Source organism: Bombina bombina, chromosome 6 (genome assembly GCF_027579735.1).
Source record: "Bombina bombina isolate aBomBom1 chromosome 6, aBomBom1.pri, whole genome shotgun sequence".
Taxonomy (NCBI): domain Eukaryota; kingdom Metazoa; phylum Chordata; class Amphibia; order Anura; family Bombinatoridae; genus Bombina; species Bombina bombina.
This window is the reverse complement of record NC_069504.1, coordinates 941740158-941762511: the sequence shown is the minus strand read 5'-3', so window position 1 is coordinate 941762511 and position 22354 is coordinate 941740158. Positions and strand designations below refer to the sequence as shown.

General features: G+C 40.2%; 1 protein-coding gene across 3 annotated transcripts in view; it reads left to right on the top strand.

Moving 5' to 3' along the window:
• Window positions 1–22354, top strand: part of MAT2B (methionine adenosyltransferase 2B) — a 131468-nt gene that overhangs the window by 102482 nt on the left and 6632 nt on the right. For all 3 annotated transcript variants that reach the window (XM_053718577.1, XM_053718576.1, XM_053718575.1), the window contains exons 2-6: window positions 3568–3762; window positions 4981–5095; window positions 9930–10082; window positions 10706–10899; window positions 21552–21665. In XM_053718577.1, the coding sequence (XP_053574552.1) occupies window positions 3568–3762; window positions 4981–5095; window positions 9930–10082; window positions 10706–10899; window positions 21552–21665 (771 nt within the window). The remainder of the gene's footprint in view (window positions 1–3567; window positions 3763–4980; window positions 5096–9929; window positions 10083–10705; window positions 10900–21551; window positions 21666–22354) is intronic.

The window sequence follows — 22354 nt, the reverse complement described above, 5'->3', positions numbered from 1 at the left end:
ACGGAGACCATTCGGATCTGTCTCAGAGGATAAATCTAGACCAGTCGACAAGAGATTCTCTCCCTTGGTGGATTTCTCAGGAGCATCTGTCTCAGGACACATGCTTCCGGAGACCTTCCTTGGTGATTGAGACCACGGGCGCCAGCCTGCTAGGCTGGGGAGCAGTCTGGGACTCGTTAAAGGCGCAGGGACTATGGGCTTGGGAGGAGTCTGCTCTAACCATAAACATCTTGGAATTGAGATTGTTTTACAATGCTTTGATGGCTTGACCCCAATTGTCTATAGCCCGGTTTATCAGGTTTCAGTCGGACATCACCACCTTAGTGGCTTACATCAACCACCTGGGAGGAACTCGGAGTTCCTTAGCCATGAAGGAGTTGGCACAGATTATTCAGGGCGTGGAGGCTCACAATTGTTGTCTATCTGCCATCCACATTCCTGGAGTGGACAACTGGGAAGTGGATTTCCTGAGCAGACAAACATTTCATCCCGGGGAGTGGGCTCTGCATCCGGAGGTGTTCTCCAGGTTAACCCTCAAATGGGGGTACCGGAGTTGGATCTGATGGCGTCTCGGCAGAATGCCAAGCTCCTAAGGTATGGTTCAAGGTCAAGAGATCCTCAGGCAGCTCTGATAGATGCTCTAGCAGTTCCTTGGGATTTCGGTATAGCATACCTGTTTCCTCCGTTTGCGCTCCTTCCACGAGTTATTGCTCATATCAAACAGGAGAGAGCATCGGTAATTCTAATAGCTCCTGCATGGCCTTGCAGGATCTGGTATGCAGACCTAGTGAAGAGGTTATCTCGGCCACCTTGGAGGTTGTCTCTGAGGAAGGACCTTCGAACTCGGGGCCCATTCCTCCATCCAAATCTCGTTTCTCTGAAGCTGACTGCGTGGAGATTGAACGCTTAGTTCTGTCTAAGCATGGATTTTCTGAGTCGGTCATTGAGACCATGATCTAATTTACCATAAGGTATGGGGTGAATACCTTTTTATTAGTGTGAATCTAAGGGCTACTCTTGGAGTAGGGTCAGAATTCCTAGAATTTTGTCTTTTCTCCAGGAAGGTCTGGAGAAAGGGTTGTCAGTCAGTTCTCTGAAAGGTCAGATTTCTGCATTATCTATTTTGTTACACAAGCGTCTGGCGGATGTGCCAGATGTTCAATCTTCTTGTCAGGCCCTGGTCAGAATCAGGCCTGTGTTTAAACCTGTTGCTCCTCCTTGGAGCCTTAATCTTGTTCTAAAAGTTTTGCAGCAGGCTCCGTTTGAGCCAACGCATTCCATAGATATTAAAGGGACAGAACACCCAAAATATTTCTATCATGATTCAGATAGAGAATACAATTTTAAACAACTTTATAATTTACTTCTATTATCTAATTTGTTTCATTCTCCTGGTATCATTTGTTGAAGGAACAGCAATGCACTACTGGTTTCTAACTCAACACATGGGTGAGCCAATAACAATTGTTATATATATATATATACAGCCATCAATCAGCAGCTAGAACCTAGGTTCTTTGCTGCTCCTGAGCTTACGCAGATAAACCTTTCAGCAAAGGATAACAAGAGAAGGAAGAAAATTTAAAATAAATAAATTGTATTCGCTATCTGAACCATGAAAGAAAATTTTTGGGTTTCATGTCCCTTTAAGTTCTTGGAAGGTTTTGTTTCTTATTGCTATCTCTTCTGCTCGGAGAGATTCGGAACTCTCGCTTTGCAGTGTTATTCGCCTTACCTTATCTTTCATGCGGATAGGGCAGTTCTTCGTACTAAATTGGGTTTTCTTCCTAAAGTGGTTTCAGATAGAAATATTAATCAGGTAATAGTTGTTCTTTCTCTCTGTCCCAATCCTCCTCCTCATAAAGAACGTATGTTGCACAACTTGGATGTTGTGCGTGCTCTAAAATTCTACCTACAGGCGACTAAGAATATTCGCTAGTCTAATGCCCTGTTCGTTGTTTCCCAGGAAAGCGTAAGGATCAAAAGGCTACTGCTACTTCTCTTTTCCATCTGGTTGAGAAGTATAATTCGTTTTGCTTATGAGACTGCTGGACAGCAGCCTCCTGAGAGAATTTCAGCTCATTCCACTAGGGCTGTTTCCTCTTCTTGGGCTTTCAAAAATGTAGCTTATGTGGAACAGATTTGCAAGGCTGCAACTTGGTCCTCTCTGCATACTTTTTCCAAATTGGATACTTTGGTCTCGGCTGAGGCCTCTTTTGGGAGAAAGGTTTTTCAAGCGGTGGTGCCTTCTGTTTAGGTCTGCCTGTCTTGTTCTCCCTCCCTGTTTATTCTGTGTCCTCTAGCCTGGCTATTGGTTCCCACTAGTAATTGAATGACATTGTGGATTCTCCATATCTTAGGAAAGAAAACAAAATTTATGCTTACCTGATAAATTTCTTTCTTTCCGGATATGGAGAGTCCACGACCCCGCCCTTTATTAAGACATTTATTTTTGATTAAACCTCAGGCACCTCTACACCTTTGTGTTATTCCTTTTTCTATTTCCCTTCGATTGAATGACTGGGGATTATAGGTAGGGGAGTGACACTTAACAGCTTTGCTGTGGTGCTCTTTACCTCCTCCTGCTGGCCAGGAGTAATATTCCCACCAGTAATTGAATGACTACGTGGACTCTCCATATCCGGAAGGAAAGAAATTAATCAGGTAAGCATAAATTTTGTTTTTATAATACATTTTACATACATTATATATACATTTGTAGCATTTTTACCCATATTTTGATTTTAACTGGGAAGCTGGGAGTTATATTTCAGCTGTGCACACACTGCTGTGATTTGCCTGTTCCTGCCGTTTCCCTGTGTGAAGACGCTGCGTTGGATATGGACCCTTACCTTCCCTGTTGTATGCTGACCTCGACAGAGGTTACCCATCTGAAGGGACCGGTAGTCTCCAGCACACGCCTTGCGCACTACTAGTAGTGCCTTACAATCTTACAATCCAGAACTTTTCAGGAATGCTGCCCTTCTGGTCTATGAAGATTTCCCTTCACTGGACTTTTTTATAGTACCTTTATTATTTTATTATATTATTTTATTACATGTATGTATTTATGATTTGTGTCTATTTCTTACTAACGTTGTGTATAACTTTTTTGAGCGCCCCCTTGGTAATATTATCGTTTGATAGTATATATTACATTGATCCATTTATATTTTTTCCACCCCTGACCATAATTAATTTCAGGTTGAACACACAGATCCTTTAACCCTGGATTGTTTGCATCTCTCAGACTTGATGTGGGCACCACTAGTTTTACAGTAAAACAAGGGTCTATAAATGTATTTGAAAATTTGAGGGAAAATAATGAGCTAGACACACACACACAAATTAGGAGCAAGGTGTACAGTTTTATCCACTTTTTTTAGATAGCGTTTAATTGTTAGATAACACAAATTATCTCTAGTCTATTTAATCTAGTTATATCTTTATATTAAACATTTTCTATACTTATATCTAATTTGTATGCTCCACATTGTTAATAAATGAGATTACACTATATCAGTAAGTGATTTTTACATAGTAACATGTTTTGTATGTCTCTTCTAGGAGGATGTTGTTGTTCCAAGTAGACGGGTTCTAATCACAGGTGCAACAGGTCTCCTTGGCAGATCGGTATACAATGAGTTTAAGGAAAACGACTGGCATGTGCTTGGTTGTGGCTTCAGCCGTGCTCGGCCCAGATTTGAATATCTTAACTTGTTGGATGCTGCTGCAGTGAAAGCTCTGATCCAGGACTTCAAGGTAATACAGTCTACATACTATCTATTGGTAATGCTTACAAATGCTAAGTGTGTTTAAAAGAACATTGGAAATAATTTGTGTGAGCTGTAGTCTAGTTTATCTGGCAAATCACTACTGTGTATTTAATATTGTAAACCGTTTTACGATTCTGTCATACCATCCAAAAATTGTACAGTGGGCATTTGCGTGCACTGTTGTTATGGCGATTAAAGGCCCCTCTTGCAGGCACTAAGGGGTGTCTCTTGTATTTTTGGGTTTAGATCCGAGATTTTGAATAACCATCATAAAATTCCTTTTTTGGAACAACCTATTATCTATTCATAAAGTGATTGTAGGATGTAAGCAGTGGGGAAAATATAGCCAAGACAGTGGCATCCACAGAAAGTGTATGTTTGTTAAAATATAAGGCGCATGGAAGTGAGTAACGTTATGTGTTTCAGTATGAAACACGTAAGGTTGCACATCTCAATGTACCTTTTTATATTTTAATTGTTCGAATAAAAGTTGTTTTTTTTTTATTTCATTTTTTTACTTTTGAGTGCAGCCACTTTGCATTTTTGACTGTGTACTACGGCATGCACCCTGCTGCAGTGTAGGGCATCTAACTTCCCCCACTTCCCTGTATGTTATTTACTAATTGGAATAGCTGTGTTAATCAGGAAGCGGCGTAGTATGGAAGTTTGTGTGGGTTAACCTTACATGGTCTCCATTCACCTTATCCCAAATCCTTAACGGGGCATAAGAGCCAGCTAACATTAACCCTTAACAGCTAACATTAACCCTTCCCAAAGATCACCCAGAAATGTACTATTCACTGAGCTTTTTGACCTACCTGTAAATTATAAATTATAGTTGCAGAGGGCTGTGGTCTCTACAGGAAGGAAAAGGAGTAGCTTTTCCTTTGAAGTGCTTACTTGGAGACATCTGCACTAGCTCTAGTCTGTTTATTGCCCATGCTCAGTAGAGGACTTTTAACATTATAGTGATGGATTTTTGTGTGCTTTTGGGAATTTACTTGCAAAATGTAGTGATTGTGCACAAATAAATGGTATAAGGCCAAAGACAATGTTTATCACGGGAAAGAACTGATTATTGGTGATTGCTGAGAAATACAGTGGTTGTTCTCCCTACACTTTCTGGTTTGGGACTTGATTGCACACAGCACTTTTTTAACTCAAACCAATGAAGTTTATTAAATAGTTTTTTTATTATTTTCAGCCACATGCGATTGTACACTGTGCAGCAGAAAGAAGGCCTGATATAGTAGAAAATCAACCAGAATCGGCCTCTATGCTAAATGTTGGTGCATCTGAAAATTTGGCAAAAGAAGCAGGTAATAATAAACAGAATACTGTTTCCAAACAGCAGACTGATAATACCCAGGCACAACGTTTTAAATTAAACGTATGAAAATAGAATTCTTAAAAACATTCTGGTGCACAAATATGGTGAAGAGTATATAAAATTAATTTTAGGTTTTATTATATATTCATAGTAATTGTCAGAAATTTAAAAAACTGCATTTCAGAAGATCTTTGTACAAGAAATGTTCGTTTGGCCGTACAATTTTTACTATTTTCAAAATTGGGAGCAATTCAGGGATAAACCCTTTGAAGAGTATACTCAAATGTTTCTGGTCTCCTTTGGTGTGGCCATTTAAGGACAGGTCTAAATGAGTTTGTGCTGTGATTTAAATAATATCTATTATTATTATTGGTTATTTTTAGAGCGCTAACAGATTCCGCAGCGCTATAAACAAAGGCCGAGTATAACAAAACATTTATAGGGATCAAACGGATAGTGGGCCCTGCCAAGAGTCGCACTGTTGTAGTCAGCTCTTAAGAAGGTGATCTACAAACAGCTGGACTCTTAGGCTTACATGCTAAGGGGGTTCAGGGGACAGCAATGGAGGAGTGGAACTGGTATAAAGGAAGGTTAGTGTAGGTTGTATGCGTCCCTGAACAGTAGAGTCTTTAGGGAGCGCTTGAAGCTTTCAAAACTAGGGGAGAGTCTTGTGGAGGGAGGCAGAGATTTCCACAAGATGGGAGCCAGTCTGGAGAAGTCCTGCAAACAGGAATGTGAGGAGGTAACAAGAGAGGAGGAGAGTAAGAGGTCATGAGCTGAGCAAAGGGGACAGGAGGGAGAGTATCTGGAGACAAGGTCTGAGATATAGTGGGGAGCAGTGCACTTGAGGGCTTTGTATGTCAGAGTGAGAATTTTGAGTTTAATCCTAGAGGCAAGAGGAAGCCAGTGAAGGAATTGGCAGAGAGGTGCAGCAGATTGAGTGATGTGTAAGGAAGATGAGCCTGGCAGAGGCATTCATTATGGATTGTAAAGGAGCTAGGTGTCAGCTGGGGAGACCAGAGAGGACAGAGTTGCAGTAATGGAGGCGGGAAAGGATGAGAGAGTGGATTAAAATCTCATGTCTTGTGTAAGGAAATGTCTAATTTTAGAGATGTTTTTAAGGTGGAAGAGGCAGGCTTTAGCCAAGGACTGAATCTGAGAAGTGAAAGAAAGATCTAAGTCAAATGTGACCGCAAGACATCGGGCATGCGGGTTAGAGGTAATGATGGAGTTCTCAACAGTTATAGAGAGATTGGGTGTGGAGATTTTGGAAGAAGGGGGGGGGGGAATAAGGAGCTCAGTCAGAATGAGTGAGAAAATGTTGTAATGCCTAAAGAGACTTTAAGGGCTAGATTACAAGTGGAGCGCTAACATTAGCACGGGTGCAATATTGAAATATCGCGACAGTGCTAACCTGCATGTGTATTACTAGTTGAAAGTAAACACATTTAGACAAGCGCAAATTAAATTAGCACACAGTGGGTTAGCGTGAATGGAGATCTAGCGTACAGAGTAAGAGTTTACAAAAAATGTACACCAAACACAAGCTAATACATTAAAATATAGTGTTACACTTACAGTATATATAAATTGTGTCATAAAAAGTATGAATAAAAATGTTTTATAAAGGCTAAAAGGTATATGGTATATCACAAGGTGTTTGAATAGAAAGGCCTATAATGGATATATATATGTCTAAATATGTATATATATATATATATATATATATATATATATATATATATATATATATATACACACACACACTGTATATATATATATATATATATATATATATATATATATATATATATATTCATTAAAATTATGGTGGAGATAAAAATTTGAGATTAAAATCCTCCATGACCCAAAAGTAAATCAATAAAACATTTTTGCATAGGAAATTAGCACATCTAGGCAAGTATCCCCGCAGGGATACTTGCCTAGATGTGGTAATGTCCTATGCAAAAATGTTTTATTGATTATTTTTATTTTTCAAACATGCCAAGTTTAATTAACGTTTCGGGGATGTTTCTCCCCTTCTTCATAACAAACAAATGATGTGAAGCACCCTCTTAAATAAGGCAAACAATTACAAGGTGATTAGCTCTTCCCCTCTGTGAAGGCACCAAAAATCAAACATAGGAAACACTGAGAAAATCGCCAAACCAGAAGTGGTATTACAAGCCACTTCCGGTCCAGAGTTGCAAACATTAGCAAGTCACAAACACATTGGGATCACACACTTACAAACCGCTATATTATATGCACAAAAAGCAGTTATTAATTATTGTTTTAGGTGCCGTGTAAAAACTTGTTCTAAAGAATTCTGGACTGAATAGCCTCAACATACCCGGAAGTGACATAGAACATGTCAATCCAGAAGTGGGGCATCATGGTGTATGTGAATGTTGTAAATAGACTGTTACTGAAACCGGAAGTGGGGCATGTCATAATGACACAATATGAATAAAGCTCAATTGTCACATACACACTATACAAAATACTAAAACGTGTGAACTGCTCATAGTAATAGCATGGTCTTATGTGAAACTATTAGCAATTTATGCTGATAGTGCATACAACAAAATACAAACTTATGTGTATCAAACAAACACGGTATGTATGTGCTCTCAGGATTATATAAATATATAAATAAAATGTTATAGTACTGACTCTGAACAACAGACTATATAGAAGTGTATATATAGTGGTCTGTGTGGTAAATAAGATAATTAACTTGGTACACTATGATAAATGTATACATATACAATGTTGTTGAATACACTGATATGAATCCAATAGGGGTTAATTCAGAAAGGTGTATCATAGTTATAACAGCTGTGGTGTAGTTGTATAAAGCTACCATAAGTGCAGAGCCAATGTGGGTATTCAAAGGGTACTGTTGCAGGGAATATAAAAATTCCGTTGTAAGAACGGTCCACCCCAGGGTCTAAAACTCTGGGGAAGAACCTATAATGGGTAAATAGATGCAGATACCTAATGTCTAAAGGCACCAAGGCACCTGCAACACACCCATTAACGGATTATATATCTGCTGCCCAAAACCCAACAGCACAAAATCAGCTGTGTTTACATAAGACTACCTAAATCTGACATAGAGTTTAGTCCCTTTGGAACAATAGTGTCCAATCTCAGAATCCATTCTTCCTCTCTCCTGAGGAGCATTTTGTTCGTTTCCACCTCTCAAAGGTTTCGAGACGTGGTCAATCAGGATAACTCTTAACAAAGCCTCAAGGTGTTTTGTCTCCATCCAGTGGTGTGCCACCGGTTGGTCTGACCGTCCCTTCTCAATGGCCTGTCTCATGGCCATCCTGTGGTTTGCCATGCACTCTCTTAATGTCCCTTGGGTCTTCCTAATTTAGTGTTTCTCACATGGACAGAACAGCATGTACACTACATATTCCGAAGTGCATGTGATAGAATGTAGGATGGTGTACTTTTTATTGTTGTGTGGGTGGTTAAACTTTTTAGTAGCTATTAGGCCATTACATGTAGTACACTTATAGCAGCCCCTGATGTTGGTTATAGTGGCAACTTCATAGGAACTTACAGGATCATTTCTGACCAGAAGATGTATCATTGAGTTTTAGCCTGACACTCAAATAGTTAAGTCTTCCATTGTTTTGGTTCCTGCTCAGTGAGGTCACTATGGCAACAACCATTAGTAGGGCACATATACATTATAGGAATACTGATGCCCTATAATAGAACAAACTTACAAAGTCTGTTATTTGTAACATCTGTAAATGTATCAATACATCAGATGAGTCATTTGCCTAATTTCCCCTTTACTGTGTATTAAGGTTACCACCACAACCGCTATTATGCTATACACGGATTTTCACAGTTTCTGCGCTTTACAATGCGTTTTAAAGAGCGATTTAAATACACACCATTATTAGGATGGAAAGTATATGTAACATATGCATTAACACTATTAGATGTGATTCTTTAAGTTACGATCTACGTTTTTGTCTTTACACCAATGTAAGTCTTAGACCGGAACTTGAAAACTGTCACTTCCAGTTTGATGATATGCTGGAACGCAGGTTTGCGTTCCAAACACTGTTTGTTTGGCGCCACTTGAATTGTATGAGGTTTGTAACCACTTGATTGTTTGCCTTATACATATTCTGTTATTCAAACTATTAAGTTGTTCTGATGAAAGGGATTTGTATATCTCCGAAACGTTAAAATACATTTTGGATTTCTTCACCCAAAAGGTCCTGTGAGTGCATTTAATTTGGATATACTGTGTGTGTGTGTGTGTGTGTGTGTGTGTATATATATATATATATATATATATATATATATATATATATATATATATATATATATATATATATATATATATATATATATATATATATATATATAATTTCCAATATTCACTCCATGTGAGTAAAAAATGCTGCACTCTTTGTAGAAATGTTTCTTTATTGTAAACAAATGGGGGTACTTGTGTGATGAATATTGTAATTTGTTTACAATAAAGAAACATTTCTACAAAGACCGGTGAGTGCAGCATTTTTTACTCACATGGAGTGAATATTGGAAATTATATGTACTGTATATGCAGCACCACGGCAATCGGATTGTGACTGATGGAGTGCGCCTTATTTTCAAACTATATATATATATATATATATATATATATATATATATATATATATATATATATATATATATATATAATTACAGGGTCCCATGTCTCTGTCTACAGCAGCCATTACATATTTTTTCTATAATATTTCTGCCACTCTTTAAATGTATTTGTCCGTTTATTTATTGTTTTACAGCTGAAGTTGGTGCATTCCTGATTTATATCAGCTCAGATTATGTTTTCGATGGTACAAACCCCCCTTATCATGAAGATTCTTTACCAAATCCCCTGAACCTGTATGGTAAAACTAAACTCGAAGGAGAGCGAGTAGTATTACAGAATAATGATGGTGAGGTTATATTTATTTTTCTCACTAAAATTGTTAAACTAGGGTTTGACTATTTCCATGAGCCAGTGAGTCTCTGCTACTAACATTTTTATATCTGGGAATATTCTTAGTGCTTTTAGGGAAAAAAAAGCGTTTCAATATTCTTAGTGACTTTTAAAGGGACAGTAAACACTTTGTAATTAGTCTGCTGACAACAAGGCTAGTCATGGTCATAAGGCTAGTATAAATTATTCTGTTTTGCAGTAGTTATCAGTTATAGCCAATAAGTAAAAGATATGTTGTAAGGTTAGCCTTGGGAAGTCAGTAAGGGGATTTTTATGAGAATGAGAAATTAAGTTGTCAGAGCTAAAATACATGAAAGGGGGAAAAATAAATTCTGAACGTATATTGCAAAGTTGTTTCATTACACATAACTAAACAGTTTATATATATATATATATATATATATATATATATATATATATATATATATATATCTGAAGGTGTTTACTGTCCCTTTAAGTCTGATATTAATTTTGTTAACCACTCATCTAGAAACAAGAAACAATCCTGTTAAGCTCTGTTAAAACTCCAAAATATTGTAATGCTAATTGTTCCATATTCTTTTACAATTCGTTGTAAAGGTGCAGCAATACTTCGAGTGCCTGTGTTATATGGTGATGTTGAAAAGCTAGAAGAAAGTGCTGTAACCATCATGTTTGATAAAGTTCAGTATAGCAACAAGTCTGCCAATATGGACCATTTGCAGCAAAGGTTCCCAACGTATGTAAAGGATGTTGCAAGGGTCTGTCTGCAGCTTACAGAGAAGCGTCTTCAGGTAAGGAGCAACATTCCATAACATATTCTGCTACTTAAGCAAGAATTTGAAAATAACTAATAAACAGATGTCAGCAGTTTTAAACCAACACTTGTACAAAAAGAGTTAATAAAATATTTAGATCTTTCTGGTTATCAGGCCCACTCATCACTATGCCATAATCAAATAACAAACGCGAGACAAACTAAAAAACATTATTGCTGTCACATCATGATCTTTCAAATAAAAAACCTATAAATGTCCGGCACACTCAATCATATCTTCTGTGCATGGTGCAGGTGACGACCATCTTACAATTCCAATGAACAATTAAGTCAAAAGCAGTAGCCCTAGAATATAATTCAAAGCTTTATTTCATAGTGCAAATCATACAAAGTAACAACATTATTTACGAGGATATACCAGAAAAACCAATGGAAGCAGAGGCTCTCGGCCAATGCATTTTCAGGAAATACCCTGGAAATTCATGACCACACATTTATGCATTACTTTAAAAATAAAACGCAGACACAGAAGTGGGTGAAAAAAGTCTGCAGCCCGCATTTATTAAATTAAATTTAAATGAAGTTAAAACTTTAAACAACTATACTTCACTTAAAGGTGCTTGCCCCAATCCACATCACATGCCTTCCACTGGCGCTCCACCAGGCACGCCCACAACCATAACCTCTCCCGCTCAAATAATTACTTAAACTTTAAAGCTAGCACCGCGCCAATGCTCAAATTACCTTTGAGCACCAACCCACAGGGCTAAGGCTTTTTTCACCCCTTCACTGAGATTAAAGTTAAAAAGGTGCAAACCAGTCTCATTGAGGTGGACCCCGTCCTTCAGGAAAAAACATTTACCGGACTCCCCCTCAAACTCCACATGACGGATCCCAAAACCACCCATTTTAGTCACAAAACTCGTAATCATTCTATTAACCTTTTTCCTCGAAGAGTCCAACCTTTTTAGATCCCAAGCCGATCTCCAACACAGCCGGCACTCAATGTCTGACCACACCACTATAAGATGAGGGTACAATTCTTTTAACCTACCCACATCCCACTTGATCTTATCAATTAACTCTTTCTGCGATTACCCCCTGCATGAATTACTAAAATATCAGGAGGGCGAAATAACCTGGCCTTACTGATAACTTGACCTACCACCTGGTCCCACCTCATACCTCGCACCCCGAACCATTTAATAGACACTTGATCAGTTGAACAATTAAGCCAAGTCCCTAAATGTTTCACTGCTGCTGCCTTCCTTGCCCAATATACGTAGGAATGGCCCACGATCGAACAGTGGAGCGGACCTGCTAAAACAAAAACAACTATAACACTAATTCTGGTCTAATATATAACTTAAAACAGTCAGATCTCCATCTACCAATCTTCTTAACCACACCATCACTCAACCCCAAACTCCTTGCTTCCGTTGCTGCACCAATCCTAAAGGAATGACATCCAAATTCACTCCCATCCACACCTATTACCGTCAGAGCTTTCTTCATTACTGCTGCAAACTGGAAACGTAATAATCCTCATGTAACAAAAAAGGTTCATTAACCTCGCCTTTACGAACCATCAAAAACTCTCTAACTGCCCTAACTGGGCAGCACATACCCCCGACTTCCATCAAACTGATCCACGAACCGTTTCCCACCTGATCTGTCTTTGACTTCCTCAACCACAAAAGTACTTCACGCGAATTGACTAACACGTCCTGACACCTTAAACCTCCCCTATCCCACCGGTTTGACGCTACGAATTCAGAAACTCTAAAAGATCCAAAAAAGGCTAACCAAAAGGCCACATGAAATAACAAAACCTTGTACGAGAAAAACATACCTTCGAAAGATCTATAACCAACCCCTCCAAAACTGAAAAAAACAAGGGGCGTCTCATATCCACAGATACCATACCCTGGACTAAACTTCTAACAGCCATGCGAATGCTAAAAATCTTTGTTAAATCATCCCATCCCAACAGTTTAAATAAAAAGGACAAAGCAGCTATATTACGCTGCACCATAGATCTCGACAGCTTCCTTCTCTTCCATTCCTCAATCCAGTCCAATAACCTGCAAACATCATTAGCCGAATCAGCCACAGCATTTAATCTATCCAGCTACTGGACCCAAACAGCCACATAAGCCCTCCATGTACCCGGAGCTACAGCTCCCCTAGCCAACCTCAACAACCGAGGAAGTTCAGGTGCCACATTTCGTCCAGGCAAGAAGTTCCGATCCTCTCCGCTTCGGGTGCTGCGACCCAAAACCACTACCACTGAAAACAAGAGAGCGTCAGCCTCCACATTCTCCTTCCCAGGAACATGAACAGCCCAAAAATATACATCATGTTTCAAGCATTCAAAAACAAACTTTCTGAGCAAACCAACGACTGGCTTACAACTGGCTGACAAACGGTTAATGGCAAAAACCACCCCCATATTGTTCGAATGGAAAACTACCTTTCTGTTTCCAAATTCATCGCCCCAGACTTTGACTGCCACCACCAGCGGAAATAATTCCAAAAAGACTAGGTTTTTTGTAAGACCAGACAACGTCCAAGCCTCGGGCCATGGGCCCGCACACCACTTCCGACCAAATAAAGCTCCAAAACCATGAGCCATTGAAGCATCGGTAAACAAATGGAGCTCCTGGTTCGGGACCTCCGCTGCTTGAATCAACGCCCCTCCATTGAAATTTTCTAAGAAGGCTCTCCAAACTCTCAAATCCTCCCTCAGATCTGAGGACAGGCGGATCCTAAAGTGAGGAACTTTCACTCCAACAGAAGCCAAAGACAGTCTCCTACAAAATATCCTACCCACCGGGATAATCTTACAAGCAAAGTTCAATTTCCCAACCAAAGACTGAATTTCCCTTAAAGACAATTTCTTTCTTAACAGAGCACAATCAATAGAGCGGACGAAGTCCACAATCTTATCCTCAGGAAGTCTGCACTCCATCAAAACGGAATCAATACAAATGCCCAAAAAATTGATAATAGGGGAAGGTCCCTACGTCTTATCGGAAGCAACAGGGATACCAAAGTCCCTAGCTACAGATAAAAAGGAATCCATCAAGACTTGGCAAACATCTTGACCAGCTGGTCCCACAAACAGGAAATCATCCAAATAATGGATGGCCGATGACATCCCCGAAAGTTGCTTGACCACCCACTCCACAAAACAACTGAACTTCTCAAAGAAAGAACAAGAAATGAAGCAGCCCATCGGCAAGCATAAATCCACAAAAAAAGGAACCTTCGAGAAAACAACCCAACAAATGGTGACAGGAAGGATGAACAGGAAGTAGCCTAAAGGCAGATTCAATATCCACCTTAGCCAACAGGGCACCATGGCCAGCACACCTTACAAAATCCAACGCTTTATCCAATGAAGCGTATCTTACAACAGACACCTCTGGATCAATACCATCATTAACCGAAGATCCCTTTGGCAAAGACAAATGATGGATTAATCTGAATTGATTAGGAACCTTCTTGGGAACTACGCCCAAAGGGGACACCCTTAAATCTCAAACGGAGGGTCCAAAGAGACTTCTTTTTCAATTTTTGCTGCCACCACCCCTGGAAAGTCAACCACCGACTTCAAATTACCCGAGAAAACAGACCCAACACTCTCAATGAAAGGAATACGAAAACCAGAACTAAAACCAAGTAAAAGGATCTCCGCATCCTCAGCCTTGCCCCTCTGCTACCGTACAGCTTTAACCATGGCGCCATCCTTTCTACTCTCACTGGCATCTTGGCTCAAAAGGACTCCATCCCCTTTAGACAACGATTTTGCTTTCTTGAAATACTTGGAACCAGAATGGATTCCACCACAGAAGGAGCATTCATGCTTGTATTTACAAGCTGTGCCGAACTTGCATGCACCTTCATTAAATTGAAAACAGAGCCCTTTCTAAGGACCACTGCTGAAGACCCGGGAGAGGGACCACTGCTCCCTCCCCCTGACCCCCGAAAGGGCTGACCGGACCTTAAAGGAGTCATCAGCTCTAACCAAATCCCCATGTCCCTATCATCCCACCTCATTTCTGGGCGAACAGCCATATGCTGGCTTAACTGTTCATCATATTTCCACCACGCAAGGCCACCATAGGTGTGGCAGGCACCCGCCACTTCATCCAAATAGCAGAACAAGGAGGAACACAGCTCCGGGTTCTTTTCACCCACAACGCTAGCCAAAATACAGAAAGCTTTCGACCAATTAGCCAAGGTTTTAGGTAATTTTCTAAACCTTTTCTTACGCTTGTCTTCCTCTTTTCTAGCCGAATCGCCTTTTGAATCATCTTTAATATAAAAATACTGATCTACTGGCAGTAAGGAAAAAATTTCCACAAACTCCCGTCTCCAAATCTTCTCCTTAACCTCTTTGACAAATGGATTCCCAAGGGACCAACTGAGCATAGGCACGGGTGCCTGAAAGCCTGTTCAGAGACTTTAACCACTGGACCATTAGCACTTTTATTACCCGACAGCACCGAACTGGACCGTTCCAATGTCCCCGCCCCAGGAGCCACGCTCTGCGACACCCACACTCCAACCGGACCCGACGGACCAATGGACTCACTAAAACTACTCCGATGGCCACCTTCCAGCTGTGCAACCAGCTCCTTCAACCCTTTCAAAACAGACTCACATCTAACATCCCCAGAAACGCTCTCTTTAGATATTAGACATAAACCTATACTCCTGTATTACTAGGGTTCTTTGAGGCCTCCCTTCCAGCCACCGCTTCGCTCCTGGTCTCCAGATGTAACGCCTCAGGATCCTGACTCATGTCCCTTCCACTTGCACTTTCTTTATCTCTGTAACTTCTCCTCTCAGGGGATCTAGACCTTCTGGTCCTCCCCCTCTTCCCTGTGTGCTTATCCAATGTTCCCCAAACTGACGACTCGACTGTTTCCTATCTCCTACGGTAAGCCAGGGGCAAACGGGATCTCACCCGCTGCCGTGACACTGGTATCCTGCTTCTGCTCTCCTGTCTTCTTTCCCTGTGACGTACCTGAGAGGATGCGAAACCCCTGTTAACTTCCCCTGCAACATTAACAGCTAAACAGACACTCCTAGGAACCCCTTCAGAACTAGCCCTACCCAAAGCTTCCCTAGACCTAGTCTCAACGCTACGCCTATCACCCAATTCCTTAACTCTACTGCCTCCACTCTCAGCAACCAATGCGCATAGTAGCTACGTTAAAGCAGCCATATCACCTACCTGGTCCGTTGCTACAGGTCCAGAAACTGAAGGCTGTGGATCCTCCTCTTTGACAAAGTCGCTATAGTGCTCCTCCAACCATAGCGAATCATAATCATCATGTACAGGAAAAGAAACATTGACCACTCTCCTCTCTGCTGCTTGAAAATTTGCTTGGTCTACCTCTGAGGAAAAAGAGACATTAGAATGCCTACAGGCAACCCCTGTGTGCTCCCTACCCCACTACTTTTCATTCTACCAATGCCCCTGCTGCCTCTTCTACCTGCCCTCCGTATGTTAAAACAGTCGCTAACACCCCTCCCTCTTAATAAAGATCCATCTCTAACATCCCTCAACTCAGAATGGGATAAACTAGCTTCCTCCCCATATGATGTGCCACTCTGAGGTAAATGTGATGCAAAAATTCTTCTAGGCCTAATTCCTTTGGAAGTAACAACCTCCGGTGACTGGTGGCTAAAATCCCCCATAGACCTAGAGGCCGAAAACAGGTCCCGACTACCCAATGATTCCTTTTCCCTCTCAAAAGAGGCTATGAGTGCCATATCCCTCCTCCCCGCCTCCGTTACAACATGGCCTAAAGCTTTTACCTGCTCCTGACGAGTTTTATCACTAAGGCCAAAATAGGCCGTATCCTGCTCCTGACTTGCCAAATTACTACCCTGCGACTCCTCAGGTTGCTCTTCCATTGTCCCCATAGCCTCCTCAGCCATTTCAAGCTCCTCTCCAGACCCTCCTCTACCTGAAAAAGAAAAACATATACCTGTTCGTCTCCAACAGGTCCTGCATGCAGCTAGTACTGGTCCCAGTCCGCCGACTATTACCTCCTTCCAACGTTTCAGCCACAGTGCCGTCCTGCACCGCCTGTTGTATGGACCGAACTCCACCACCAGGAACCTTCTCCGGCCTCCGGCTCCCGGAGTCCCGCCTGCTCCCGACCGATGGACTGAGTTTCTCTAGCGGGCAGGACCTATGAACCAGCCTGGAACTACCACCTACAGGAACGCCACCGCCCGCCATTACAGCACCTCCCGCGATGTCTTCCTTTCCGTCACCTGCCAGCCGCCTCTGGATCCAATTTACTCCTCTGGACCGAATCAGCTCCTGGACCGTCCCAAGTGTCGACTGTAAATCCTCCATGGTAAGTATGATACCACAACTTCTTCTTCCAGGTATCCGCTCCCGCTTCCAGATTCAAAATGAGCAACGGCTCATTAGGACACGCCCCCAGGTGCCCAAAGTGAGATCATTAAACCCCTCCCTACATAGTCATTTGTCTGGAGTTTTATTTAGTTGAGAGCCTCTGTTTTCATTGCTTTGTCTGCTATATCCTCATGAATTTGAAGGACACTGGTTGAACCTCAGCTGCTACTTACATAAAGAGGTGTGTGATTTGTGTGGTGTATACTGATTAAGGGGTAGCACCCAAAACGTTGTTGTTACTTTGTATGCCTTACACTATGGAATAAAGCTTTAAATAATATTCTGGTGCGGCTGCTTTTGTTTTGTACATCATGATCTTTCATCAGACAGGATAAAATTTCAAGCAACAAACCAAAACATTTTGTAACTTGCGTAAAACAATTACTTCCCTAAATGAGAGTTGCAGTCAGGCCTCTGTTACTCCTAAGCTGTACTTGGTGTAATGGCGGCACAGATCTTCCCCAAGATGGGTTCACTAAGACCGTAGTGAACTTCTCATGTCTCTCGGTGATTACTGAATAAATAGTGCAGTACTATCAACACAAAGCAGTGTACTAAAAGGAATGTACTCACAGTAGCTGTTAAATGGCTAAAATATCCATAATAGTTGAAAAATGACATGTTCTAATTTGTTAGAGCATGTCATTTTAAGCCTATCAACCCTACACTACTGTGTTTAGCCCCTGCAAAGGGGTTACACACAAAGTAGAAGTTTCTCTTGGAACCCAAGGAGCGGAAACAGTCCCACAACTCAAATGTGCAACTAGCGCTGCTGATTGCGGGGGTTAAATACACAGTAGTGCAGGGTCGATAGTTTGAAGCTCATGGCTCTAATTAATTAGAGCATGTCATTTTTAAAGTGTTAAGCGGGCCTCCCGAGGGGGGCCCTAGTGCATATAAGGGGAGGGAGCAGTGAAACTTTACATTTATCTTATGGAAACCACAAGCAGCAGCTGACTTGTGATTCATTTTTTTTACCTCATTGGAAATGTATCATAAACCTTCCATAATTGGTCGCAGGGACTTGTCTTTTGCCTCCCTCTATGGATCGTGCCAGACGTATACTCCCCTGCAAGTCCTGGTACAAACATCCTGATTGGCTGCATATTTTATTGAGGTTCTTTACAAAACAAACAATGGGTAATTGCCAATACAAATTATGAGGTAAAATAGATTGTTAAAGGGTATGCTACCAAACCAAATCAGATAAAAACACATTACAGGTAAGTGACAAATTACACTCTCAAAACAAGTAGTGAATGTTGCTCAAACAGTATACCCACCATATGATTGGAACGGCCATTCATGGACCATACAGGGGAAGTAAACATAATACAAGGTAGGTAGGCATTAATGTGGAAGGGCCACTCATGGACCCTAAATGGAGAACCTCTTTAACCTTTTAATGTAATATTTATAACTAGAAATTTAAAACCTTAAATTCGAAGTGTGTGGAATGTTAACAATATATTGTACTACAGGAATTAAAAGGATTTAGGGTGCGGTATAGACGAGAAGAACCGCGTATTTAACCCACCTAAACTAGGAGGTATTTTATTGTGTGGGGGGGGGGGGGGAGGGAGATGATTGATTAAGCTATGGTTTCACAACTCAAGGTAGGCAAGCTATAATAAAACAAGACAACATATCTATATGAAAAAACTTATGGGCGTACTGGGCACAAGCTGATGTACAGAAATGGGCTAATTCTTTCTGGGGTAATGTAATATTTAGCATAGTAGAGTCTGAGAAGCTACTAAACTTGGCGTACATTATGAGAAGAGAAGGTATACTCAATGGTTGCATTGCAGGTCCAGCCTGCGCTAAAAAACATATCTAATGCTTAAAAGGAGAGCTGCAAATCGCAGAATAGCAATGGGGGTAGCCTCAAGTTATAAGCCCTGCACTCAATGGTACACACTAGAAGTGGAGAATCCCAAACATGTGTATATATATATATATATATATATATATATACTGCGTCACAGTAAGCTTTAATAGTAACCAAGTATCTGAGCATTAAATGTTAGTATTCCTGTACTGGTTGTGAAGTCCCTAGTCCGTATATTCTATCAATCATGCTTACAAATATAAGAGTGAAAAGGCTCAGACATCTCGGCCGCTGACATCTAAGTCCTTAGGGATATTCAAAAATAATATTATTATGAAAATAAATAGCAAAGGACATCCTATCAAATATACTCAAAGGGGATAGTACAATATGCTATGCTTGGTTAAAATAGGTATATTTTTGGGTTAAGTAAGTCAGAAAAGATTGTGTGAGTAATTAAGAAAATTACGTGCTAAGACTTCAAGCAGTATTGGATTCAGCAAGGGAACACACCTTAGTTATTAGGTAAACAGTTCTAGTTAGCATACTATAGAATAGAGCCCTTTATAACAATAGAGCAATTCAGTGTATTATGAATAAAACAGAATGTAATACATATTAACCTATCTAGATAGCACAAGACTGGAGATATTTAAAATGGCTAATCAATAGTGAACCAGAGCATCAAGTCCAAGTCCACCGTAAAACACTAATAAGTCTATTTTGTATAACTGTGGGGAATGTCAATTTTCCCATGCAATCTCACTGGCAGACCTAATAAGAGGTAGCCTTTACCCCACACCAGAACGTAAGGCTGAAGACTCGCCATGGACTCGCTGTTGTAACCTGCCCCATACTTTTTCATTCATGGCATGAAGCTCACTAGCTAGAGCTGGTTTTGCGACCAGGCAGCAGGACATCTCGCTATTTCTGTAGCTCTTGAGTTTCTCAAGGGCCCCCTCCGGGGTATATAAGTAAAACAATCTCGCTTCGCTCCGTAGGCTAAGTGCAAGTGCCGCTGTAGGATCGCAACCAACGTCAGGGAAGCCGAGGTTCCTAGTAATACAAGGGAAGCAGGATCTCCATTTGTCCATTAACCTCCATTTCTGAGCCTGATTTTGCCGGGTCAACTGCGCGGTATAAGATATTACATCCGCCCCGGTAGTGCACATAACGGCTGTGTCCTGTATATTTCCGCTCATTTTGAGTATTCCGTTGCCCTGGTCAAACTGGGAGGCAGGTATGTAGGTATGTGTAGGTTTAACAGATCTGACTCAGGTATGCTTCTATTAGCTGGAAGGAGGCCAGCGCAATTGATTCCCAATCTTCCATGGCCGCCATTTTCTTACACAGAGAAAGCAACACCACAACTGAGATAGCTTCTAGGGCTGCTGTAGTAGCTTAATTCAGTGAGCTGGGTGCTAATACCGGTTCACCATGCGAGTATGATGAGCTGAAAGTCTTATAATGGCTGTCTTCTGTCTTTCATCAGTTGCTCCTGCAGGCTGTATGTCCGTGACCGTGTCGCATGCTGATATTAGGAGTTATTACAGAGTATAGATGCCCAGACCTGGTTAGCAGGGTACATTATGGAGACATCTTATAGGGATCCTTAGTAGAGCGGTAATATCTCGTGATAGACTAGATTTTTACCCCTAATAACGGACTTAAGAGCCGGAGCTCTTGAAACATGCGTCCGACATCTTAGGAAGTTGGCTCCGCCCCCATTTTTTTTTTTTTTGAAACATAGTGATGTTTGTGTGATATTTTCTAGTCAGATTTTTACAGATATGCTGCATCACTTTCAAGCGATTCACCATTTGGGTAACATGTCCTTTTAATTTAAAGGGACATGAAACCCAAATAGTTTATTTCATGATTCAGATAATGCATATGATTTTAATCAACTTTCCAATATGCTTCTATTATCTAATTTGTTTTATTCTCTTGATATCATTTGTTGAAAATGATACCCAGGTAGACTTATGAGCTGCTGATTGGTGGCTGCACATATATGCCTCATGTTATTGGCACACCCAATGCATTCAGCTATATCCTAATAGAGCATTGCTAGTTCTTCAACAAAGGACACCAAAATAATGAAGAAAATTAGATAATAGAAGTAAATTGAAAAGTTGTTTAAAATTGTATTATCTATCTGAATTTTAAAAGTAAAATATTGGGTTTCTTGTCCCTTTAACTGCACGATAGCGACAGAGTCCTCAATTTTGTGATTATGTAGTCCACTTTTTGTAATGCAACTGAATGCTATTGTAATAGTCTCTGTCTTTTTATACAAATATATTTATCACTATAAATATGTAGTTTACACCTTGTCATGTCTTATTTAATAGCCTGATATAGTTTTTCTTTTCTATTTTATTTCTTGTAGAATCCAACCATAAAGGGAATATTCCACTGGTCTGGAAGTGAACAAATGACCAAGTATGAGATTGCTTGTGCAATGGCTGATGCATTTAACCTTCCTAGCAGCCACCTGAGAGCAGTAAGTCCAAGTATAAACCATGTCAAATTATTGGCAACATCTTGACTGATACAGCAAAACATTTATTTTTGTCTTGTATATTAGAATATTCTTATTGATCTAAATTCACTCATCTTTATTAACCTCTTAAGGACATATGATGGAATTTTTCCGTCATAAAACAATTGAGCAAACTGAAAGCTGTGTCCTTAAAGGGTTAATAAAATAAAGCAAGTGAACATGATGCAGTTATTCCCTTTAAACATTTTAGCTGTCTAAAAAAAATAAAAGATTGTCTAACATACTCATATCATCTTAGAAGTAATTACCAAGATATTTTAGTATTTATATGATCCATCTTTAATAGACCACAGTCAAAATAGTTTATGGAAAATTTAATAAGAATAAATTATAACCATTGTGCTGCTCACTGGTTTGTTGCATTAGGTAAGTTGTTGCTGGTGTCCATAGCAGCTATTTCTTAAAATGTAAAGGAATAAGATAATGTAATAATGCTTTGGCACATTTTATCATTGTGTACAATTATGTAGTTAATGGTACATAAACGTAAAGCAAAAAATACAGTTTTAAGTAACTTTTCAATTTGCATCTGTTATTTAAATTTAAGTACATTTAAATGTACTTTTTTCTTCTGGTGTCCTTTTTGAAAAGCATACCTAGGTAGGCTCAGGAGCAGTAATGCACTTCTG